This window comes from Chrysochloris asiatica, unplaced genomic scaffold, assembly GCF_000296735.1.
Source record: "Chrysochloris asiatica unplaced genomic scaffold, ChrAsi1.0 scaffold00042, whole genome shotgun sequence".
NCBI classification, from domain to species: Eukaryota; Metazoa; Chordata; class Mammalia; order Afrosoricida; family Chrysochloridae; genus Chrysochloris; species Chrysochloris asiatica.
The window spans coordinates 6,605,102-6,632,424 of record NW_006408560.1 but is presented as its reverse complement, the minus strand read 5'-3'; the positions used below and the strand labels follow the sequence as shown (position 1 = coordinate 6,632,424).

Below are 27,323 nucleotides of genomic sequence, written 5' to 3'. Positions count from 1 at the left end.
TGCAGAAATTAAAGCTGGATTCAGAAGAGGCTGTGAAATAAGGGATATCATTGTGGATGTCAGATGTATCTTGACTGAAAGCAGAGAATACCAGAAAGGTGTTTACTTGTGTTTTATTGACTGTGCAAAGGAATTCAACTATAACAAAGTATAGGTAACACTGCAAAGAATGGGAATTCCAGAACACTTAATTGTTCTCATAAATTAAGAGACAGCCATTCAAACAAACAAGGGGATACATGTAGTTTAAAATCAGGAAAGGTGTGGGTCAGGGCTGTATCCTTTTAGCATATTTATTCAATCTGTAGGTTTAGCAAATAATCTGAGAAACGGGATTATATGAAGAAGAATGTGGCATTAGGATTGGAGGAAACTCACTAACAACCTGTGGTATTCAAATAATATAACCTTGACTGCAGAAAAATGAAGAGGATTAAAACATTTGCTGATGAAGGTCAAAGAATACAGTCTTCAATATGAATGTAAAGCATCAATGTAAAGAAAACAAAATCCTCAGAACTGGACAAATAAATAACATCATAAAATGGAAAAATATTGAAGTTGTCAAAGACTTAATTTTACTTGGATCCACAATCAGTGCTCATGGAAGCAGCAGTCAAGAAGTCAAAAGACATGGCATTGGTGAAATCTACTGGAAAAAACCTCTTTAAAGTGTTAAAGAGCAAAGATGTCACTTTGATGAGTAGGGTGTGTCTGACCCAAGCCATAGTATTTTCAATCAATCACCTCATATGCATGTGAAAGCTGGACAATGAATATAATCCAGAAAAGAACTGATGAGTTTGAAATACGGTGTTGGCGTAGAATATTGAAAGTACTATGGCCTGCCAGTCCTGGTGTGGTGCTGTAGGATAAGCACTGGACTGCTAACCGTAAGGTCAGCAGTTTAAACCAACTAGGTGCTTCTTGGTGACCTTATACAAGGTCACTATAAGTTGGAACAGACTTGATGGTATTTAACAACACTGGCTGCCAGAAGAACAAACAAATCTGTCTTAGAAGTACAGCCAGAATGTTCCTTAGAAGTGAGGATGGCAAGATTTCATCTTAGGTACTTTGGGCATGTTATCAGGAGGGACCAGTCCCTGGATAAGGGTATTGTGCTTGGTAAAGTAAATTGTCAGCAGAAAAGAAGAAGACCCCTAACAAGACAGATTGACACAATGCTGCAATAATGGGCTCAAGGATGGCAATAATTGTGAGAATGGTGCAGGCCGTGTTCTGTTTTGCTATGCATAGAATTGCTATGAGCTGGAACAAACTCAAAGGCACCTAACAACAACAGGACTGTGCCGAGGATACTTAACTAGTTACTTTACTATTTAAATAATTCCAATGGCATCATATGAATGACATTTAAAAATGTGTAGAATATTAAAATTTTTTATAATGAAAACAATAGAAATGCAGAGTGTACTTTATAGGAGATAAAGAAGTAAATGAATCACTTTTGCCTCACTATACAGAGTTAACATTTTTTTATCTTTTCCTTCTATTTTAAACTTTTAACTATTTAACATTAAACAAATCCTGCAACAAAGATGCAAATATTATATTGGATTTTACATACTAAACAAAAGGGCTTATCTAACAAACTTGTAAAACACAAGAACATTTTCCTGTAACAACTTTCCCATAACTCAACATTTGGCTACATGAAACAGAAATTTATTCAAACTAGTTTAAGCAAAAGAAAACATTACTTAAGAAAACAAAAAGATGACATGAGGGACTTCCTGCAATGGTGGACTAGGCAGGCACATTACATGGATCCTCTACAAAAAACATATGAGTGAGACACAGAATAAAGGAGACACACATGAGAATTCTGGCACCATGAACTTCAGAAGGTTAGAGAGGTGGATGGAGTGCTTTCTCTGAGGAGAAACCAAGCAGGGATGGCAAGACAGGGTGACTGATTGGTGAACAGCTGACCAGATGAGGCTTGACCATCTTGTGAGCAGTTTTGGCAGTGGAGGGAGGCCTGGTAAAGCAGATTCCCACAAGAGATGGAAAAGGTGCGATTTCTTCTTTTTTCCAATGCTCTCATGGTAACCAGAAGTGTGGCCAGCTCCTACCCACATCTACCCTCAGTGCAGATCCTGCTCTCTGGGAGTTCAGAGCCATGTGGTTGGTAGCCACAGCAGTGTGGGCTGGCTGTGTCACTTTGGTGCCTGGACTCAGGTGGGCTCAGTTCCAGACCTACAAAACCCACAGAGCCACCAAACCAGCATTTAACCAGTCAACCTGCCCCAGCTACCCAGGGATCCTAACAGACACTGTAACCAGCTCCATGAAGTCCCCTACAATCTAATTCCAGATTGAGTGCTCTGAAACTAGGTAATACTGAGGCCAAGAGGAACTCCATCTAGGGCCAGGTACTCTGCTGTCACATTCCTTCCATAACTGCCTTGTGAACTTCTTGAATTGCAGGAGCCCCCCCAGATATTTCTTCCCTCTGGGTCCAACAATTACATTGTTAGTTTCCATAAATATGACAACCCCACACTTCCCAGACACAACAAATAATTTAAGCTCACATGAAGAAACAAGAGAGAACGGCTCAAACAAATAGTGAAGATGCAGAGCCAAAAATGTTTCTGAGGAAGAAAAGGTAATGGAACTAATAGAAAAAATTCAAAAGAATGATAATTAGGTACCTTCAAAGGATCTATAGAAAGATCAAGCAGAATTTAGGAAAACATTACAAGAACAAACAGAAAAAATAAATGTAAATTTTGAAACAAGACAAAACCTACAATTAGAAATCCAGAAGGTTAATACTAAGATCTCAGAAATTGACAATACATTGAAAGGGCCGAGGAGTAGATGCGAAGCAATGGAAACCCCAGTTAGTGAGTCTGAAGATTGGTAAAAAACAAGCAGAAAAAATTAGCAAAAAATCTGAAGAAAGTCTAGGAGTTAAATTGGACACCATGAAGAGGAACAACTTCTGGGTGATTAGAATTCCAGAATAGGAAGAGACAAGCACAAAGAAAATTGACAAAGAGTTGTTGGAAAAAAACTTCCCTAACATCATGAAAGATGAGAAGAGACACATATAAGAAACTGAACAAACCCTAAACAGGATAGATTGCAAAAGAAAATCACCAAGGATTATCATAATCAAACTTTCCAAAGACAAAGACAAAGAAAGAATCCTGAGAGCAGCTCAGGAAAAAAGAAATTATCTACAAAGGAAAACGAGTAAGACTAAGCTCTGATTTCTCAGCAGAAACCAGGCAGGCAAGAAGGCAATGGGATGACATATACAAAATTTTTAAAGAAAAAAATTGCCAACCAAAAATCATATACCTAGCAAAGCTGTCCCTCAAACACAACAGCAAAATTAGGATATTTCCTGATAAACAGAAATTAAAGAAATTTATAATGACCATACCAACTTTACAAAAAATTCTAAAGGGTATTCTTTGGACTGAGAACCAACGACAGCAGACAACAACCTAAGATTACCATACATGACAACACCACCCAGAACTCAGTCCAGATATAGAAGTATTAAAGTCAACAAAACCTATAAGACAGAAAATAGGGAATCAGAGATATCAATGTATAATGAAGTCAACTACAAAGCAAAAAGAAGGAATAGTATAGATACAGAACTTACAAATGATAAGGAAGTCAAGTAGGTTTCAAGATAAAGCAGACTGTTTTAGCAGGAAAAAAATTAATAAATTACAAGGTAACCTCAAAGAAAAATAGTACACCTGGCACTTCAAAATAATAAAAGAGGACAATCAGAAAGATGTAACAAACATTAACACAACAGTAATGAAAATGAAAAGAAAACCTACAAACAAAATAAACTCAGCATAGAAAATTATGCAGAATAAAGAATACAGCGGCACCACACAAAAAAAAAAATACAGAAAAGTGACAACAATAAATTCATACCTATAGATAATTACACTGAATGTAAATGGATCAAACGTACCAGCCAGGAGACATAATGAGCAGAATGGATAAGAAAACAAGATCCCCCTTCAATATGCTGTCTACAAGTGACGTCAAAAAGATGGAGACGGAGCACCGTGGCTGCCATAGATGCTGTTTGGGTTCCAGTAGTCTCATCTGTGCCACTCGTCCTCCACGCACTCTGTCGTCCCCAGCTGCTATCATGGTGAATGAAGCTTGTGAAAGCCAGTAAAACTAAAAGTAATTCCAAGAAGCTGGCTCCTTCCCACAAGGAGGTAGAAGAAGACAGTGAGGATGAGGAATGTCAGAAGATGAAGAAAAAGAAAGCAGTGGAGTAAAGGTTGTCATTCCATAGGAAAAAAGGCAAGAAGAATACCACACTGCCATGAAAGAAGGTGGTGGTTTCTCCCCTCCAAAAAGGTAGTTGCCACACAGACCAAGAAAGCAGCTGCCACCCCTTGCAAGAATGCAGGTGCCATACCAGCTAAGAAGACAGTTACAACAGCCAAAGCAGGAGTAACACCTAGCAAGAAGGGAACCACCCCAGGAAAGCAGTAGTGGTGACCCTCTGGTAAGAAGGGAGCTGCTCCTCCAGCAGAGGGGGCAAATAATGTCAAGAATGCCAAGAAGGAAAAGAGCAAAGAGGAAGATGATGAAGATAGGAAGTGGATGAGGATGAATGTGAGCCCATCATGATGAAAGAAAGGAGCTGCTGCTCCTCACTTTGATGATGACGATGAAGATGAGGAGGATGAGGGGGAGGATGATGACTCTGAAGAAGAGGCCATGGACACTCCGCAGCAAAAGGCAAGAAAGCTCCTGCCAGGGTGGTTCCTGTGAGAGCTAAAAGTGTGGCTGAGGATGACAATGACAAGCAGGAAGACAATGACGAGGATGATGAGGAAGAGGATGATGAGGATGAAGATGAGCAGAACGACGAAGAAGAGGATGATGAAGAGGAGGAAGAACCTGTCAAAGAAGTACCTAGAAAATGAAAGCGAGAAATGGCCAAACAGAAAGCTGGTCTTGAAGCCAAGAAGCAGACAGTGGAAGCCATACAAGCAACTACAGCTTTCAATTTATTTGTTGGAAACCTGAATTGCAACAAGTCTGCTCCGGAATTAAAAACTGGTCTCAGTGACCTTTTGCAAAATGATCTTGTTGTCATCGATGTCAGAATTGATATGACTAGGAAATTTGGCTATATGGATTTTGAATCTGCTGAAGACCTGGAAAAAGTCTCAGAACTCACTGGTTTAAAAGTCTTTGGTAATGAAATTAAATTAGAGAGATGAGAGGGAAAGACAGTAACAAAGACTGAGATGCCAGAACACTTTGGCCACAAATTTGCCTTAGAAAGTCACTCAGGATGAATTAAAAGAAGTGTTTGAAGATGCCATGGAGATCAGATTAGTCAGCAAAGATGGAAAGAATAAAGGGATTGCTTATCTTGAATTCAAAACAGAAGCTGATGCTGAGAAAATCTTTGAAGGAAAGAAAGGGACAGAGATTAATGGCTGGTCTATATCCTTGTATGAAGACCACAGAGGTGGAAAGACCAACACCTGGAGCAGTGAATCAAAATCACTGATTTTAAGTAACCTCTCCTACAGTGCAACCGAAGAAACTCTCCAGGAATTGTTTGGGAAGGCAACTGCTATCAAGGTGCCTCAGAACCAAAACAGCAAATCTAGGGGTTATAAATTTATAGAATTTGCTTCATGTGAAGATGCTGATGAAGCTTTAAATTCTTGTAATAAAAGAGAAATTGAGGGCAGAGTCATCAGGCTGGAATTGCAAGAAGTTAGCCGTCTAACACTGTTTGTTAAAGGTCTAAGGACACAACTGAGGGAATACTGAAGGAGTCATCTGATGGCTCTGTTCACATGAGGATAGTCATGGACTGCAAAATGAGCTCCTCCAAAGGGTTTGGGTTTGTAGACTTTAAAAGTGAGGAAGATGCTAAAGCCGCCAAGGAGGCCATGGAGGATGGGGAAATTGATGGAAACAAGTGACCTTAGTGGGACAAGCTTAAGGGCAAAGGTGGCTTCGGGGGATGAAGTGGTGGCCGAGTAGGATTTGGAGGGCAAGGAGGCTTCTGGGAAGGACGAGGAGATCACAAGCTACAAGGAAAGAAGATGTAGTAGATCTTCTGTCAAATAGTGTTGTTTTTTGTTTTTGTTTTTTCAGTTGTGCGGTATAAAGGCAAGCAGGATGTTTTATCACGGTTTTTGCTTCAGCGACTTTGTGGCACATTAAAAAGTCCTAAACTCTGGAAAGAAAAAAAAAGGAAAAAGATGGAGATGGCCTTAATGCCCATCAACAGAAGAACAGTTAAACAAACTTTGATACATACACACAATGGAATACTACAAAACGGTGAAGAACAATGATGAATCTGTGAAACACCTCTCAACATGGTTGAACCTGGAGGACATTATGCTGAGTCAAATTAGTTAGCCACAAAAGGACAAACATTGTATGAGACCAATGTTGTAAAAAGTTAAAGAATGATTTTCTTGACAAAAGAAACAAGTTATTATGGTTATGGTTGGGGTGGATAGGGGAAACTATTCATGGGCTAGAGGGTAGACACATGTTAACCTAAGTGACAGTTCAGGGAATATACAAGAGGGAGGTTAGCAGTGGAGAGATGAAGGTGGCAGGAAACACGGGGAGGAATCCAATAGTTAAAGTGAATAGAGGTAAATGCTGTTAACTGTTGGTACATGGAGGGGATTGTAACCATGTAATGAAGTAAAGTAAATGGTTTGTTGAATGTAAAACTGATGATGTGCTCTGTAAACCTTCACTCAATTCACAATTGTTGCTAAGTGCCATTGAATCAGTTCCGACCCATAGCGACTCTGTGTAGGGTTTGTGAGGAGCGAATGGTGAGCTTGAACCACTGACCTTATGTTTCAAACTGACTTTGCAATCCAGCACATTAACTCACAGTGCCATATCAGGACTCCCAATTCACAATAAAAAGTTTTAAAAAAAATGATGACACGAGGGTCTGTTACTGAACAAATATACGTTGGGGATCAGTGCCTCATACCCTTAGCTATTGAGTTGATTCTAACTCAAAGAGACTCTATATACAGAGGAGACCTGCCCCATAGGGTTTCCAAGTCCTATTATGGAGTTGTAGGATAAGCACTGGACCAATAGGTTGGGTTGAATTACAAGGCCAGTGGTTCGAATTTACCAGTTAATCCTTGGACACCGTATACAAGGTCACTATGAGTCAGAAATGACTCAACACAACAAACATCTTTATAGAAGTAGATAGCTATGTCCTTCTCCCATAAAGCAGCTGGTGGGTCTGAAATGTCAGCCTTTCAGTTTGTAGCTGAACATTTAACCACTGTGCCATCAGGGTTCTTTCAGTGCCTTATTAAGGCCTAGAATCAGGAACTGGAACGTTGTTTTGAAACCTGTTGTCTTTATTTCTGGCCTCATTTATTGGTCTCTTTTTTTCAGTTTCTCACTGTGGATCTGTTTCTTTTTTCTTTCTCTGCATTGGATTGAAGTAGATGTTTTAAAAATCTGCCTAACAAATTTTGGGGAAGCAACCTTCCCCAGACAAATTGCTAATTTTTCTATTTTATTTTATTTTAAGAATCAGCAGTAGTTAACCACAGTGTTGGTAAAGAAATGTTGTTGTTGTTAAGTGCCGTCAAGTCGGTTCCAACTCATAGTGACCATGTATTAATTTGTTGTTAAGTGCTGTTGAGTCAATTCTGACTCATAGCAATGCTGTATATATGCTCAATTTCTTATTGTCCCAAGTGAACAATTTGATAAGCATGTAAAGATGTATATACTATATACAGCACTGTTGGTATATGAACAATTAGAAACAATCAATATAAAATACTTATTTAGTGAGAAAGTATGGCAGAGACAGCATTGCTTTGTCCAGTAATCTATAAGCGTCTCAAGCGCCCTCCTGGAATACAGGTGTTGTTAAGTGCCATCAAGTCAGGGCTCAATAGATATGTGCTGAATGAACAAATAACGGAGGCTTGGTAAACTTACACTACAGACGCTATTTAGTCATTAAAAATTACATAGGTAAATATTTTCATTGAAAGTACATGTACAATATATTCCCTCTTACTTAAAATTCTATAAGTAAATGTTCATAGAAAAAGCTATACTTCTATATCCAGATGTTGACAACATTCCCTAGATGGCAACATTACAGGGTCGCTATATGTCAGAACCCACAGACAGCACTAACAACTGCCACCACCTTTTGTTTACTGTTGTGAGTTACCATGGAATCTATTCCAACTCATGGTGACCCTTTGTATACAAGGTAGAACTGCTCCATAAGGTTCAAGGCTGGCACCTTTCACAAGCAAATCATTAGGCCTGCCTTTCAAGGTGCCTCTGGGTGGGGTTCAAATCGTCAACTTTTCAGCTAGTAGTTGAGTGCTTAACCATTTGTGACACTTTGTTGTTGTTACACGCCATCGAGTTGGTTCCGACCCACAGCGACCCTGTAAGGGTTTCTGAGGAGTGGCTGGTAAGTCTGAACTGCTGACCTTGTGGTTCAAACTGACCTTGTGGACAAGTGCTTATCCTATAGCACCATACTAGAGAACTACAAAATATCTGTTTTTTGTTTAGCTATGTTTAAATTTTTAGCTACAAGGATTATTATGTATCAATTTTATAATGAAAACCTATTTTTAATTATAAAAATATTTATGTTCCTTTGCACCAAGAAATCAGAATCAGGGTTAAATTCAGCTTTAAAATTTTTTTTTAGAGCATCTTATTATTCATAAGCCTGTTTCTATTAGAAATTGAGATTCTAACAGCTTACACACGTCTTCATCTTTCTTTCTCTTTTACCTTGCACACAGCTGTACACATAATCAGCATTCAATAAATGCTTGTCAGTGACAGGCAATACACTCTTTCATTGCTTTTGCAATGGTGACTCTCACCTTGATTCTAAGAGGAAAATTAACCCCCAAAGAAAATCTCTATAAAGAAGGTGATGTCCCAACAGCTTCAAAACAGATCCTGAAAAGCCTGTAAGTGAAGGGTGCCCGCTGGATTCCTCTCCCTTTGAAATGCAAATTCGGTCACCGTATCCTAATTTTTCTGTAAATAATTCAGAGATTAAACCAACCCCTCCTGGTTACAGGCAAAGGTCCAAGTTTCTAATGTTACTATTTAAGCAGAAATCTATAATGTACTATATTAATAATATGAATCTGCCCTCTTGCAACTTCAAATTTATTTACAGAAATTCAAAATGCCAACAGTTTTCTGAACTGTAACTATGCATTCTACAAAAAGCATTCATGTCACTGACGTACACTGCCAGATTAAATTATTATTGATTCTTAGACATCATCTCAGAAGTGATTAAACTAATGCTGCTCAAAGTGCCATCAAGTCTGTTTCAACTTATAGGGACCATGTATAAGAATTCTGAGGAGTGGCTGGTGGGTTTGAACTGCAAACCCTGCCATTAGTAGGACAGTGCTTATCCTACAGTGCTATACTAAGACACCATTAAACTAATGTTGTTGTTGTTGTTAAGTGCCGTCGAGTTGATTCCGACCCATAGCGACCCTGTATAGGGTTTCCAAGAGGCAGCTGGTGAGCTTGAACCACCGACCTTGCAGTTCAAATGGCTTTGCAGTCTGGCGCATTAACCCACAGCACCACACCAGGATGCCAATTAAACTATTAGCTGTCACTAATTAATCAGATCAAACAAACAGACCAAAACAAACCCAATACTGTTGAGCTGATTTTGACTCATAGTGGCGTTACGTTGTTAAGTGCCTTTGGTGGGTTCCAAATCATAGCCACCCTGTATAGGGTTTCCCAGGAGTGACTGGTAAGTTTGAACCACCGACCTTATGGTTCAAACTGACCTTGTAGACCACTGTTTTATCTATAGCACCACCCTATACAGGACAGAGTACAACTGTCCCTTAGGATCCAAGGCTGTAAATCTTTCTAGAAGCTGATCACCATATCTTCTGGGAGCAGCTGGTGGGTTCGAAAGTGCCCACCTTTCTTTCAGTTAGCAGCTGAGTTCTTAATCACTATGCCCCCAGGCCTCCTTCAAAAACAACATTGTCTCTTAAATCTTTCTTAATTGCCTATGGATAAAAAAATCTTAAAAAAAAAACCTAAGTGATTTCCTACTTTTGTATTATTTGTTTTGCTGCTTTGTTTTACAATACTTCTTAGTAGGCAGAAAGCCTCTGATATTAGCTATTTGGTAAAAATATGCTTTACCTACTTTGTAAGTGAAATTTATAAGCAAAGGATTTATTTTTTAAATTATAGATAAATATTCCTAAAATATTATTTCAACTGAGTGCCTACTAGGTGCCCAAACTGAACACAGACTATCTAGGTTCAATTCTAGTTCTGCCACTTATTAGCTCAGTGACTTTGGGCAAGGTACTTAAACCTCAGTATACCTCAATTTTCTCATCTGAAAAATGGGACTGATGATAATAATAAAAATACCTACCTTATTGGATTAGTATGAGAAATAATGAAATTAAACAAGTGAAACAGCACTGGCCTGCATTAAAAAAAATGTTAGTCACAAATGTGAATCACACACACAATTTAAAACGTTTTAGTAACCATATTAAAAATATAAATATAGGTGAAATTAATTTTAATGGTATATTATATTTAGACTATACAAAATATTAAAATTTTAACATGTAATCAACTAAAATATTAATGAGATATTTTACATTATTATTATTTTTAATACTAGGTCTTTGAAACCTAGCATGTATTTGTATTTATAGTTGTTAAGTGCTGTCGAGTCAATTCTGACCCATAGCGACCCTGTATAGGGTTCCTGAGGAGCAGTTGGTGAGCTTGAACTGCACACCTCAAATTAAACTCGCCACCTTTCAAGTTCTTAATAGTAATATACTGCTAATGGCTACATAACTGGACAGTACAAATACAATGTATCATGCCACTGTCTAAACATAGTATGTATTAAATAAATTTTAGATGTTACATAATCATTACCCTCTCTTAGGAATTGCTATAACCAGTGTTTCTCAAAGGTGTGACCAGCTGATATTAGGTGGCATTGCATAACACTGAACTATGTTGTGGGAAAAGTATTCCTTTTCAACCATCTTTTTATCTCTCTGACTCTATCAAGCAGAAAGTACCAGTGTGATACAAAAGTGTCTTGTTAAATTTCTTAACAGTTTCTTTCTTTTAAATGTTTTATTGTGAATTAAAGAGCTCTGGTAGCGTAGTAGTTATGAATCGGACTGCTAACGTCAAGATTGGCAGTTCGAAACTACCAGCTGTTCCGCGGGAGAAAGATAAGGCTTTCTGCTCCCGTAAAGATTTACAGCCTCAGAAACCCTGTGCAGGGACACTATGAGTTGGAACCGACTCCACGGCACATAACAACAACAACGTAACAGTTTACGTGGGAGAACATTAGCTTTATATTCATCCTATTGTATATCATTTCATTGCCATGGTTACAATCACCTCCATGCATAATCAAGCAACCAAAGGGTATACCCTGCAAGCCTGTCCCCTAGACTTCAGCATACAGCCCCTCTCCCTCTCTGGGTCTAAAGTCCCCAGCTACTCCATCTCTCCACATCATTGTCTCTGCCTCCATCTCTGGCATCACTGCTTCTCTGGGTAGGGTCCCACACTCCGCTCTTCCCCTTGATGGTCCCAAGGACCTCTGCTCCTAGACTGCAAAGTCAATCACTCCCCTCCTTTGCTACAAAATGTCTGCCTTTACATTTCTAGTCCTGATAACAATTATTCACTATTGTATCACAAGAGACCTATCGGCATCTCCTTTCATCAGCCCCGCCCAGACAGATTGGAAATTTCTTATCAGTTTTAATAAGCTATAATTCACATATGAGTGCTATAAAATGCAATGATTTTAAGGCATTATTTGATGAGTTTGACAAACGTATAAAGTTGTGTAGCCATCACTTCAATCAAGATATAGAGCATTTCCATCACCTGAACAAGGGCTTCTTAAAAAACAATAAAACAAAATCCATGAAGATGAACCATGAAGCCAACCCCGTACCTTAGCATATGTAATACTAAACTACTTTCCACAAAATTATATCAATTACACTTCTAGTCGGGATGTTTGAACTACCTCACTGCACAGTAATTACAGATGGGGACAAGAATTCATCACTATACAAGATACTTATTTCTGTATTATTTATATAAAATAATAATTTAAATGTCCAATGGTACTGGACAAATAAAGGTACATTCTTAAAATGGAAATTATACAACCATTAAAACTGGCTTTAGGACTGCTGAGCAGGGGTCACCTACTGTTGTTGAGTGCCGTCCTGACTCATGGTGGTGGTGATTATGTGCGGTGGAGTCAGTTCCGACTCATAGCGACCCCTGTACAGGGTTTCCAAGGCTGTATATCTTTAGGGGAGCAGAAAGCCTCATCTTTCTCCGTGGAACAGCTGGCAGTTTCGAACTGCTGACCCTGAGGTTAGCAGCCCAATTTGTAATCATTACGCTACCAGAGCTCCCTTCTATAGGGTTTTCCAAGGAGTGGCTGATGCGTTTGAACCACTGACTTTGTGGTTCAAACTTGCAGTGTAGCACTTTATCCTGCAGCGCCACACCAGAACTTCTGCCAGGAGTCACCTGCTAGGAGGATGCATATTTCTCCTTATCAGAAGTTTGAAGGATTGCTGAACTGACAGCACTGGAGACTGAAATACTATCTTCTCCAACAGGTCAGGCAGTGCTCAGGCAACAGCGATACTGTTGATTAATACATCCACCTAGCTTCCCCTCTCCTACTTCTATCATGAATCCTGAGATGACACAGAGGAGTTTCTTCTATTAGGAGAACAATTCTAGTTATATGGATCTGGTTCTTGGCCTCTCAGCTCACCTGGTCAACTAAAGGTGTCAACTGCTGCCAACAGGAACTGTTGTTGTTAAGAGTCGTGGAGTCAGTTCTGACTCATAGAGGCTCTGCATAACATTTCCAAGAGTGGCTGGTGGGTTTGAACTTCTGACCTTGTGGTAAGCAGTCCATGCTTATCCTACAGTGCCATGCCAGGAGGGACTAGATCTCTCTAATGCTGACTGACACGTGAAGTGCTAAGACTAGCCAGCTCAAAACCCACACCAAGTTGCTCATTTATTTGCAAGGCAGGATCATGTGCTTCACAAACAAGAGAACCAGAATAACAGCTCAGTCTGTTGTAGGTGAATAGATTGTGGGATACGCACTGGACTGTGAACCACAAGAGTGGCAGTTCTGCTCCAAGGGAGAAAGATGAGGTTTTCTAACTCCACAAAGATTTACAGCCTCGGAAACCCTATACAAAGGTCACTCTGAGTCCGAACTGACTTAATGACACTAACAAGAAAGATATGGAGTACTGGAGCGGCGCTATAGGATGAACATTGGACTGCTAACTGCAAGCCTGGCAGTTCAAGCCCACCAGCTGTTCTTTGGAAATTCTATACAGGGTCACTATGACCTAGAACTGACTTGATGACACTTAATAACAACAACAACAACATCTTATTTAAATGCAAGCAGAAATGTACATTTTTATAATAAACACGTGTTCTTTTTGTGTGTGTATATAATTCTCTTAATTTATATTCTACAGCCAGGTTGATTTTCTAAAACATAACTCATATGTCACAGCTTTGATCAAAACCTCATACACACATAGTACTCTCTAACTCATGATGAAAGCCGTTTCTCTTAACAGTCTACAAGGCTCTCCATGATGAGGCCTGGGATACCTGAGCTCCTGCTACTTTCCCTCTTGCTCACTCTGCCCCAGATGCATTAGCCTCCTTTTGCTCCTTGAACACACTGCATGTTCCTGCCATAGGAGCACAGCTCTGGCTGTGCTTGCCATGCTCTTACTCCAATGTCTGTTCAGCTCAGCCTCTTACCTTCTTCAATTCTGGGCTCAAATCTCTTTTCAATGACGACTCCCCTAACCATCATGCTGAATAGTGCAACTTACTCCCACTGTCCCCTTTACACTGCCACTCTCCCTTTACACCACCACTCTCCCTTTACCGGCTCTTCCTTCCCCTCCTCCAAAGCCTTTATCATGTTCCAATTTACTGTAAAATTTGCTTATTAAGTTTACTGTTGATTTTGGTTTCCCCCTGCATTAACACGTAAGTTCCATGAGGTTAGGATCTGTGTTTTATTCATGGAGGTATCCTAATGCTAAATGAGTGAGGAATTGTTAACTTTATGCTACTCTCATTAATCAATAGATGTTTATTTATTTATTCTGCTGCTGCTGCTACATACCATCAAGTTGGTTCCAACTCAGAGAGACCCTGTATAGGGTTTCAAGGCTGTAAATATAGGAGCAGAAAGCCTCATCGTTTTCCTGAGGAGCAGCTGGTAGATTTGAACTGCTGACCTTGTCCACAGCTTAATGTGTAACCCACTGTGCTCTAGTATGATTAGGCATTATGACTCCTGCCTGTCTTACAAAGATACTGGTGCAAATATTTGTGGTGTATAACCAGCAGTAATTATGTCATATAATTCTTAGAAGTTGAAAATGGACATTTTCCCCTTAATTGAGGATGTATTAAGTCAATTACGACTAATCAGAAAATACAGAGGGGAAATGGAACGTGGGTGGGTGGGGTGGGTGGGAGAGGAGTGTGGAAGAGGGAGTAGCTCTATAAGAAAGGTAAGTACTGAGATGCTGCAAACCTGCATGACCTCTAGTGACATAATGGACTAAGTAGTTAGGGTAGGCCCTTGCATACGTTTCAGGTCACTGCTGAATCCATTACCCAGATCCTTTTTCAAGGCAGGTTCTCACTCTTCAAAAAAACATGAAAGTTATACCTTTAAAGAGGTCTCTGTGATCAGTTACTATCTTTGACTTCTTTGTATTTCATTATATATAAAATAGAGGGGAAAGCAATACAAAATTCATATTAAACTTCACATGGCTATTGAGAGAGAAGAAAATATTGACTGCCTCTTTTTATTCAGAGATAATTTTATTAGCTCTGCAAAGTACCTTAGTGTCTTAGCAGCAAAGCTACGTCTGTGTTATAAATGGTGTTTAATTCTACACAATTACAATTATACCTACTCAGAGCAGGCCCTACAGAAACAAATCATGTAACTATAGAAGACCTGAACATATAGCACTCCACAGGATTTTAGATTCAAATAATATATATTTCATTTTAAAACCTAAGACCATGTAACTTCAGGTATTTTCTAGAGTAAGATGGAAAAAATTTACTTACAAACAAGCCCTATTCGCTCACCAAAAATTAATTTCTGGAACTATACTGGGGAGAGAAGAAAAGAACTGTTTTCTAGTCTTTATTTTTTAATTCTGTCTACAACTAGTCTACAACTATTTCAATATATAGTAAAGGCAATCTGAATGTACTTTAGAAATGGGGGTATCCCAGTGTCTTTGTTATCTAGTGCTGCTATAACAAATACCAAATTGGCTTTAACAAACATAAATGTAATCTCTAACAGTTTAGGTTAGAAGTCTGAATTCAGGGTATCAGCTCTAGGGGAAGGCTCTCTATGTTGGCTTGGGGAAAGGTCTTTGTCTCCTTTCAACATCTGCATGCCAGCTGACCTTGGAGATCTCCATCTGTCTTGGTATCAATCTTTCCCTGGGTGTAAGAGGGCCTCAACACAAGGACCCTGGATCCAAAGGACATGCTCCACTTGTGGCTCTTCTTTCTTGGTGGTAGTCAGGTCCCTTCTTTTTTTACTTCTAACTCCTTTTATCTCTTATAAGAGAAAAAGCAATACAAGACACACCTAGAAAACTCCCTCTGTATCAGACCAGGGCTGTGACCTGAATAAGGGTGCTGCGTCCCACTCAGTGTTTCGTTCTGCTGTGCATAAGGTCGCTATGAGTCGGTATTGACTCAATGGCATCTACCAACAACAATCCCACCCTAATCCCCTTACAAATGATTAGCTATTCACATCAGATCACATCATGGGGGTCGACCGCATCATTACAACTGCCAAATTACACTATTACATAACTGCCAAACCACCAAGAATCATGGCCTAGCCAAGTTGACACATGTTGTTTTAGGACACAATTCAACCCATGACAGACACCAGAATGAAAACTGTTAAAATTACTACTCCTGAAGAGTAAGGGTACATGTAATTTTCCAGGATATAGGAGACCAATTTTGACTCATTACTCTATAAATAACATGTCCAAAATTAGAAACTAGTTAAGTGGTAGTGTTGGGATTTGACTGCAGAATAAATCTGTAGTAATCTCAGGTTTTAAGGAGCTCTGGTAGTGTAGTGGTTACGAATCGGGCTGCAAACCACAAGGTCAGCAGTTCGAAACTACCAGCTGCTCCATGGTAGAAAGATGAGGCTTTCTGCTCCCGTAAAGATTTACAGCCTCGGAAGCCCTGCACAGGGTTGCTATGGGTAGGAACTGACTCGATGGCACTTAACAACAACAACAACAACAATCTCAGGTTTTACTAAACAGTTGTAAAGATCAAGGGAAACTAAGTTACCTACAGTCCACAAATATTCCATGACAAGCATTTCCCACACTGGAAAAATGTTGCTATTGTTGTTAGGTGCCATTGAGTCACTTTTGACTCATAGTGATCTCATGTGATACAGTAGAATTGTCCCCATAGGAGTTTCTTGGCTGTAATACTTACAAAAGCAGATTGCTAGATCATTCCCGCAGCAGAGTCTCTGAGTGAGTCCGAATTAACAACCTTTTGATTAGCAGCCAAGCACTTAATAGTTTGCACCACAAGAACTCCTCTGGAACTATCTCACTGCCATCAAGTTAGCTCTAACTCAGAGAGACCTTACAGTATAGAGCAGAACTGCCTCTTAGGGTTTCAGAGCCTATGAATCTTTATGGGAGCAGACAGTCTCATTTTTCTCCTGTGGACAGGCTGGTGGGTTAAAACTCCTCACCTTGTGGTTGGCAGCCCACACCCACTGCACAACTAGGACTCCTTTTCTGGATGTAAACTGCCATGAAGTCGGTTCCAACTCAGAGTAACCCTGTAGAGTTTTTGAGGCGTAGATTTGAAATGCAGACCTTGTAGTTAGCAGCCCAGTGCTTATCTTACAGGGCCATACCAAGACTATCTGGACGGACTGTTGTTAATGCCGTTAAGTGCCATCAAGTAGGCTCTGACTCACAGTGATGCTGTATAGGGTTTCCGAGGAGTGACGTGAATTTGAACAGCTGACCTTGCAATTTAAACCGAACTCGCAGTCCAATGCTAATCCTGCAGTATCACATAGGAGTCCTCAGGAGGAATAGGAGTTTCTATACCAGTACATCATGCTCACAGCTAGAAGATATGATTTATTTCCTGATACTGGGATACCCACCAATCTAAATCCTTGGGGAACAGCTCATACCTAATGTTTTACAACTCCAAGTATAAAAGGAGTGCACATCTAAAAGTATACTTTGTTTTCTGATTGCCACAGTCTTTCATAATTATACTCTTATGATCAAGGCTGTTATCTTTGTCACATTCCTTTGTCTGTTTCCTTAAGAAAGAAACCATTAAAAAAAGAAAGAAAGAAACCATTTACCACACAAGAAATTGTACTAATAAAAATTATTCACAAAAATGAAACCTTAACGATTCATGGAAACAAATTATTCAACTTTCCCCAACTCCAAATCAAGATTTTAATTGCTAGCTCATAGCAGCCCTACTATATCCAGTATACTAAAAAATTGTGGTTAAAAAAAAAAAAAAAGTCAAGGATTTTAATATGTTAGGAAGTAGTTGAAGTTGTGAACTTACTGAATATGCTACTAATATCCAAGGGAGGCCAGATGCATCATGAACACTGAGCTTGTCCATTAAAAGCTGAAATAATTATCTGTGCTGCTCTTAGTTATTTATAGTGAAATATTAATTTCACTATCTTCTTCCTGATCATGATAAATTTCACTGTTCACTTACTGGATAGAATCTATAGTTTCATAAACTCTGCTCTGTGAAGATCAACTAAATTTTTACCCAAGTTGTCAATTATGGCAACTCTCTTTTCCAGTTTCATTGATCAGGAATCACTGAATAATCCTGTTCAAGATCTTATTGAACCTTCTATTGCTAAGATATTTGCTTAAATATAATGTAGTATATTGCTTAGCATGTTCATAGGTCAAACAAAGAGATATGAAACTGAAGATAGTTGGGGGCCTAAAGCTTTTACAGGGCTGACTTACCTCTTTAATTTTAAAGTAAAAGATTATTTGCTCAGAAACTGGATAATTGTTGGAGAAAAAACCTATTTTCCCCCATTTATTTTAACAGTAAAATTATGTTTTATTCACAATAGTAGTAATTGGTCAAGCTTATCCAAGAATAGGGAGTCCTGGTGTGGCGCTGGTGGGTTAATACCCTGGACTGCAAAGTCAGTTTAAACTGCAAACTTGGCTGTTCAAGCTCACCAGTCACTCCTTGGAAACTCTATACAGGGTTGCTAAGAGTTGGAACTGACTCAATGACACTTAACAACAACATCTGAAAATATGTTTAGTTTTTTGCTGTTAAGTGCTGTTCCAACTCATAGTGACCCTGTATGAGATTTTCTAAGTTGTATATCTTTGCAGGAGCATAAACCATCATCTTTCTCCAGTGGAATGGCTGGGAGATTCGGACCACTGATCTTGTGGTTCACAGTTCAGTGCTTATCCTACAGAGCCACCATGATTCCCATGGTTATAGGTAATATGACTAAACTACAAAGAAATGTATAAAAATCTTTGCTAGTCTATTTTTCCATCTAAATCCAATGTTTTGAAAATTGAGACATAGATATTTAGCTTTAAACTTCTGATATTTTAACTTAAAGAGACGATGCTATAATCCCTAGGCACTGGCCATGGGGTTACAAATATTCAGTGGAAAATATTAATTCTAAGAAGCATCATGTAAGAGTCAAGCATCTTTTTAAATTCTGAATTAAAACCTACTTAAAAACAAATGATTTATCTAAACACGCATGAGAGATCAAGAAAAGAAAATCGTATGTAATTGTCTCAAGTAATAAAACCTATTTTATTAAACCCTAAATTATTAAACATTACTTAGATAACAGGACAGTGTCAGGCATTCAAGTAATAGTTAAGAAGGGTAAGCACAGTCATTAAAAACATGAGACTAGACTCCAAATCCTGGTTCTGTCTCTTATTAGCCATGTTTACTTACATAAGTTAATTAACCTTTCTGTGCCTTAGTTTCCCTATATAGAGTGAAAATAATAATATTTATAATCCTTATGTGAGGGTCAAGACATCCTGGTAGTCTATAGGATAAGCACAAGACTACTAACTGAAAGGTCGGTAGTTTAAACCCACCAGGCACTCCACAGGAAAAATCTGTAAAACTTTAAAACCTCAGTGCACAAGAATGCCCAAACTTGCAGATAGTATCCATTTAACCTAGCTCAGAACTCAACTAGAGGAAGATATAGAAGTTTGATACAGGAAGCAAGTGTAAATTTCTATAATTTGATGAACTTGACCTTTGCTTATGGATGTAGCTGCTCAAAATATCAACTGAGAGGGATGGCGTCTTCACATCAGGGATCACACCTATCCCCTCAATACATAGGGTTGATAGGGATGGGCTACTTAAACATCAGCTACCTAAATGGGGGCGGGGAGGGGGTTTATAAAGGCACAAAGTGGCTGGCTTACATGTTTTCAAGAGTGAGTTTAGTTTCAGAGTGATGGGGAGAGGGGAGGATCCCCACTGAATAGTTTTCATCTTGTTTAGATGGGTCTGGTGAAAGAAGATGGCAATAGGATTCTTTTGATTCAATAGTGATTGTTACCATGACTAATTGCGAGTGTTACAACTGTAAAGGTAAAATATATGTAACAAAAAGGGGGGAGTAGTTAGTCTTACATTCCAGGAACAGAGGATCCTAGGACCATCAGAGGGAAGAGCATGAGCGGAGCACAGGACCCTACCCAGAGAAGCAGTGACACCACAGATGGAGGCAGAGGTGATGGCATGGAGAGCTAGAGCAGCTGAGGACTCTAGACTCATGGAAAGAGAAAAGTTGTATGCCAGCGGGCAGGAGGTTGGCTTGTAAATTGTGCCCTTTGGTTGTTTAAATGATTATACATTCCTGTATGTTTTATGTATGTCAGAAAGAAAGAAAAGAGGGAATAGAGGCAAACACTGTTAAGTGAAAAAAAAAAAAAGTTTTAAAGCTTCAGAAACCCTAAGCTGGGTCCTATGAATTTGAACTGACTCCAAATTTGGTTTTGCGTTTTAAGTGAGGATTAAAAGAGTTAAGAGTTAATGTTTATAAAGTACAGGTTGTTGTTATTGTTAAGTGCCATCGAGTTGATTCCAACCCATAGCGACCCTGTGTTGGGTTTCCAAGGAGCAGCTGGTGAGCTTGAACCACTGACCTTGCAGTTCAAATGACTTTGCAGTCTGACACATTAGCCCACAGCACAACACCAGGACTTTAAGTACTTAGCACTGTATAATATGTGCTGAATAAGTATTGTTGTTAAGTGGTGGAGTATACAGCGGACACAATGATGAAAAATTCTTAGATATTATCAAACATCTTAAGGTAATGGATTGCTGGGTCTGGGGGCTCAGGACTATAGTCTCAGGGAACACCATGGTCAATTGGTATAATATAGTCCACAAAGACATTGTTGTACATCCTACTTTGATGCGTACCAACTGGGATATTTTTATAAAAGCTCATGAGTGGCCATCTAAGGTGCAACTATTGGTCTCTCCATGTGCAAAAGAAAGACAAGTGATGAAAATTTGAAGATGCTTGGAATGAACTAGTCCAATGGACTGATGGAATATATGAACATTAGTCACCACGACTCTGGGGACTAGAAGAACTAGATGGTGTCTGGCTTCTACTACTAATTGCTGAAAGGGATCACATTAGAAGATTCTGGATAGAGTCAATGAAAATGTAGAACAAAACTTAAAATTATCTATCTATAGCTAGATAGATAGATAGCTAGATGGATGGATAGATACATATAGACTGGCTTATTGGTCAGAAGGCGGGAAAACTATTGTTACAAGGAGGGGAGTGCAATCATTGAAATGAAACAAAGTGTATGATTTGTTGAATGCAAAACTGATGAGTTTCTCCATAAACCTTTACTCAATTCACAATAAAAAGTTCAAAACAAAAAACTAGAAATGCTGGACAAAATGACAATCATTCTTTTAAACGAATAGCTAAGCTCTTAAGAAAGTAAGGACTATCTCCAAGGGTCATAACAAAATCAGAATACAAAATCAGGTTGATGAGTATAAATTTTTGATGTGGCTACCCAATAGGTATATGTCAGTGTTGAAAAACAAGGGCACTGTGTCTAACAGCCACATGAAGTCAGGTGACAGGCTTAGACCTGAATAAGAAAGGCAGTTATAACTGAGACGCCTACATAATGTAGAGGCCCTCACTAAAAAGGTGGGCCAAAAAAATAAAATAAATTCATAAAGCAAAATCTTCTATCTTTGTAGGGAGATAACAAGGAAGCTTAAAATTCGTGCTAGTGGTTCTGCATGGTTCAGGAACCCTTAAGAATAGAAATTAACAACAACAAAAACTACTCTAGAGCAATAATGATCTTGGGTTGCCTGGTCTAAGTGAAAGAAAATTATGCAGGAGAAATGCATCTTCAATTTTGGCCCCTTAGGGTTCCCATACATAAAACTTTACTTAGAATCAACTCACAATCATGTATAAATGAGTTAATGTCAGCAGACACAACAGCTGAGTTACATATTTAAGCATTTCAGATAATAAAATTAATATGGGTAAGGAAAAAAGAAGGATTTGAAAATATGAGGAGAGAAGAAATAAAAATATCAGGCATTTTGAAAAAGAAGCAAATAAAATTTATAGGCATAAAACACAATGTTTGAAATTAAAAACTCCATGGACAAATTAGACAACGATCAAACACAGCTGAAAAAGAATTATTGAGCTGGAATACTAATCTGAAAAAATTATACAGAAAGCAGCACAATGAGACAGATGAATAATATTAATGAGAGATTAAGAGACATGAAGAATAAATGAAAGCCCAACATGTATCTCATAAGAGTTCCAGAAGGAGCAAATAGAAAAAATGGAAGAGTCAATATTCAAAGGAAAACTTCCCAAAAATGATGCTAAACAAGATTTTTTATGCTAAGCGGTATAAATAAAGATTAATTCACATTTAGATACATAGTAATGAAACTAGAACACCAAAGACAAAAAAGAATCTTAAAAAGAATCAGAAAATATTGCCTACAAATGAAAAGTAACAATATTAAGAGCAGACTTTAAAAAAAAAAAAAAGCTTTCACTGTGAACTGAGTGATAGTCTACACGGGAGAACATTAGCTTTGCACTCAACCAATCACATCTTGTTTCACTGCAATGATTACAATTCCTTTCATGTACCATAGGTTAACAATATTTGCCTGTATTCCCTCTTTTTTGGGGGGTGGGGTGGGGAAATGCACACAAAAACATGCAGGAATATATAATTGTTGAAACAACCAAAGGGCATATTTTGCAGACCAGCCCTCTGCCCGCCAGCACACAGTCTTTCTCTTTCCATGAGTCTAGAGTCCTTGTTGTTAAGTGCCGTCGAGTCGATTCTACTCATAGCGACCTGTTTAGGTTTCCCAAGGAGAAACTGGTGAGCTTGAACCACTGACCTTGTAGTTCAAATGACTTTGCCTTAGATGCTCTATTTCTCCATGCTATCACCTCTGCCTCCATCTCTGGTGTCACTACTTCTCTGGTTAGGAGACCATGCTTTTCTTTCTAGTTGGCCCTAGGGTGCTTTGTTCCTGGAATGTAAGATTAACTATTCCCCCCTTTTTGTTACACATGTTTTACCTTTACAGTTGTGATCATTGCAGTTAGTCATGATAACAATTACTATTGAATCAAACGAATCCTATCCCCATCTCCTTTCATCAGACCCATCTAGACAGATGAAAACTATTCAGTGGGGATTCTACCTACCTCCTACTCGCTGTGAAACTAAACTCCTTTTTGAAAGCCAACCACTTCATGCCTTTATAGCCACTCCCCCCCCCACCCCGCCATTTTAGGTAGCCAATGTCTAAGTTGCCCGTCCCTATCAATCCTGAGTACTGAGGGAATAGGTTTGATCCTTGATGTGAGGACACCTTCCCTCTCAGTTGGTATTTTGAGTTACTAGATCCATAAGTTAAAGCCAAGTTCACCAAATTGTAGCAATTTACTCTTGCTTCTTGTATTAAATTTCTTTATCTTCCTCTAGTCGAGTTTTGATCATCAAACCATCCAAACTAGGTCAAATGGGTACTATCTGCAAGTTTGGGCATTCTTGGGCACCTCCCATCGCTTCATATCATCTGGATGGTTCGCTCTAAATTCTAGTCCCCAGTGGCTAGGTCAGTGTCCCTGGGCTCGGGGAGAACAAACTTCTTAATAGCAACAAGTGAAAATAGTATTTCATTGTTTTCTGAATTTTAATGCTGAAAAAGAAACACCCAATCAACTCAGAATTCTATACTGAGCTAAAGAAAGATATTTTTAGATAAAAATAGAAAGTTGGTCTATGTATAAATTCCTCCTGAGCACAATAAGTGTTCTGGAATACCCATTCTTCGCAATGTTATCCACAGTTTGTCAAGATCTACACTGTCAAAAGCCTTTGCACAGTCAAACTTGTGTTTACAAGTAAACAATCTTCAGCTTCAGTCTGAATCTGCATATGAGCAATTGTTCCATAGTTTGCCCTGGTCTTGTTTTCACTAATGATATTGAGCTTTTCCACTAGCTCTTCCCACAGATGTAGTCAATTTGATTCCTGTGTATTCTATCTGGTGAGGTCCACAGTTGTTTTTTATGTTGTTTAAAAAAGGTATTTGCAATGAATAAATGTTGCAATGAATAAATGATTGGTCTTGCAAAATTCTATCATGAGATCTGCAGCATCATTTTTATCACCAAAGCCATATTTTCCAGTAATTAGCAATACATCTTGATTGCATGTTTGATGAATTTCAGATTGAAGAACTTGGTAGACTTATTAAAATTTTATCATCACTGGCTTTAGTGGTTGGTGCATAAATTTGAATCAGTAATATTAACTGATCTTCCATATAGCGTATGGATATTAACCTATCACAGACAGCACTGTACTTCAAGACAGATCTTGAAATGCTCTTTTTGACAATGAATGAGAGACTACTCCCTTTCAATTTGTTGAGACTATTCCTTTCCAATTTGTAGTAAACCATATGATTGTCTGATTCAAAATGGCCAATACCAGTCCATTTCTGCTCACTAATGCTTAGGATATCTATCTTTATGTGTTCCATTTCACTTTTGATACTTCTAATTTTCCTAGGTTCATGCTTCATATATTCCATGTTCCGATTATTAATGGATGTTTGTAGCTGTTTCTCCTCATTTTGAGCTGTGTCCCATCAGCAAATGAAGGTCCCAGAAACTTCATTCCATTCATGTCATTATGGTTAACTCTACTTTGAGGAAACAGCTCTTTCCCAGTTGTACTTTCAGTGTCTTGCAATCTGAGAGCTCATCTTCTGGCACTATATCTGACAACATTCTGTTGCTATTCATCACGTTTTCACTTTCTAGTACTATATCTGACAGTGTTCTGCTGCTATTCATAAGGTTTTCAGTGACTAACCATTCAGAAGTAGTCAGCCTCTCTTTCTTCCTAGTCTGTCTTAGTCTGGAAGCTCAGCGGAAATCTGTTCACCATGGTGACCCTGCTGGTATTTAAAACACTGGTGGAAAAGGTAGCTTCCAGCATCACAGCAACACACAAATCACCACAGTACGACAAACTGACAGACGAGTGGTGGAATATCCTTAATTATATGTATTACAGGGTAATTTTAAAGGATATAAGACCTTTAAAATTATTTGAAAATAAATAAGAATACTCAATAGAAAAATGGGCAAAGAATATGAACTGGAAATTCACAAAAGCAGTATATAAATGGCTAGTAAGTTCTGGAAACTGACAAAGAATTTAAGTAATTTTCCCAAGATTCACACACACCAAAAAAACAAAACAAAAAAAAAAATAGGAGGAAAAGTTAGGATTCAAACCCTGGGAATCTGACCCTCAATACAGATTTGTTTCATTAGTGAATAATTATATATTTAGCACAGAAAGAGGTTTATCTTATAGGTAAGAAAATACAGATTATAAGACAGACGTACAATGACAACCCTTCCTTTTAGTACACATACATAAACATAAAAGCTTAGAAAAATTTCTGAAAAGACCATAACTTAATAATCACTAGAGTATGGGAGTTGTGTTTTGTTGTTTAAAATCTTTATGCTTTCTGACTTAAAAAAAAAAAAATCAGAATAAGACAATATTACTTCTATAATGAAAAGCATTACATTAAAAAAACAACAACTCCAAGTAATAATAATATAAAATGAAAAAACAAACCAACACTGCTAATGACTTCCAATGGATAAAGGACATGGCTCAGCCTGGTTCTCTCAGGGTCACCAGTCATTAAATTCAATCATTACCCAAGTTCTGCAGCTCGTCTGTGTCTGTTTTTTCTACCCTTAGCTGCCAAATGAATCTTCCCTAACACTGTGATCCTCAGGTAATTTCACTGCTTAAAAATCTTCAATGCTTTTTCATTTTCTACCCACGGCAGTATACATTCCTCAGCTAAGACTGCAAGGCCCTTTACAATTCTGGCATTCAACTAAATTTTTTACTATATTAACTATACCCTAGCTAGCTGACTAACTGCTGCTCTCTGTATACATATGTCCCCTACAGCTTTCTGTAACTTGTTCATATGGGTAATGTTGCCTAAAATGTGTTTTCTCTCTATTTGTCCTTTTTTCAGGTTATACGGTATCTTCTCCACGAAACATTTGTCAATCTCCCTTAGCCACGCTGAGAACCCATAGCTCTTTTATTTCTCTTTCCAGGTACTTATTGTTTTATCTTTCTAATAAACAGTGACTTATTTGAGATAGGATCTTTATCTTATTCTTCTTTGTATTTTTTTTCTTTTTACTAAGTACTTAATGAATAAGTTTATAACAACAACAACAACAACAAAAAAAAAATAGCCTTACAAAATCATTATCATTTATATTTAGGCATTTTCAAAGCGCCAGTCTGTAACAATTTGATTTCTCCTTTGAATACAGGAGACATAACTTATTAACAGTGCATGATGACCTTTTCTTTCTAAGTCTCTGACCTAATAAACTGATTTATGAACCTAAGAGGGGTACATCTTTCATCTAACACAAACTCTAAATGATTCTATGAAGCAATACTATAAACACTACAATATTTTGGTCAGCATTGACCAAACTTTTCCTACATAAAGGGAATTTAGTCTTTATTTTCTGGGAAAGAGAGCTCTGAATGTTTTTTACCTTTTTGTGTTGTGCACTGTGGTTCCTCCCAGGACAATCCTTACTCCAGGAGTGGTACGGTTCAGGTTATAAACTGTTAGAGCCTCTTCATAGGTGGTTCCTCCAATTACAAACACAATAATATCCTGAGGTCTGCAATAACGAAGAAAGAGTTAATATCACAGAATTTTTTAAAAAGTCCAAAGATTTGTTATTATTATATGCAGAGTTTTAATTTCTAAATCTTTTTTGGTGGAGGAAGCAGAATTAAAGCAGACTAGAATAAAAGGCTTAAAAAAAGTTTTAATTATCTGAAATTGGCAGGAAACAGCAAGAAATGCTGAATAGTGATTTGCTTGTTGTTCATGAGCGGATGTCTTATAATTTCTGTGCTGTGGACTTTAGAATAGCACAATAGTGTTTGCTGGGACCAAATGTAGAAATAATCTTTTATATTCAAGCGGCTGCAGAGTGCTCCACTGTGACATATCAATATAGCAATGATTTAGGCTTTACTACACATCTCTTTTCATGTACAAGGCTTTTGTCAAATACTTTGTACAGTGTCATTACAATAGCCTCTAGCCAAGGACAGATACTGGTATATTTGGATGGTCCCATAACTTGGGAACTAGAAATGCTTAGTATTTTGAGTGTATAAAAAGTCTAGGACACAAATTAAAGCACTTCCAGGAACTCCACCTCTTCTTAAAAAATGTTTGCCCTGAATCTTTAGATGAATCAAGAAACTATTTGTTGCTGTTGTTATGTGCTATGGAGTTGGTTCCAACTCATAGCAACCTTATACAGGGTTTCCAAGGCTGGAAATCTTTACAGGAGCAGAAAGCCTCATCTTTCTCCTGTGGAACAG

General features: G+C 38.3%; 1 protein-coding gene across 1 annotated transcript in view; it reads right to left on the bottom strand.

The window, feature by feature from the left end:
* The window catches only part of VPS45 (vacuolar protein sorting 45 homolog (S. cerevisiae)), a 114,084-nt gene that overhangs the window by 23,855 nt on the left and 62,906 nt on the right, over window positions 1–27,323 (bottom strand). The window contains exon 14 of the mRNA XM_006861353.1: window positions 26,474–26,605. Coding sequence (XP_006861415.1) covers window positions 26,474–26,605 — 132 coding nt within the window. The remainder of the gene's footprint in view (window positions 1–26,473; window positions 26,606–27,323) is intronic.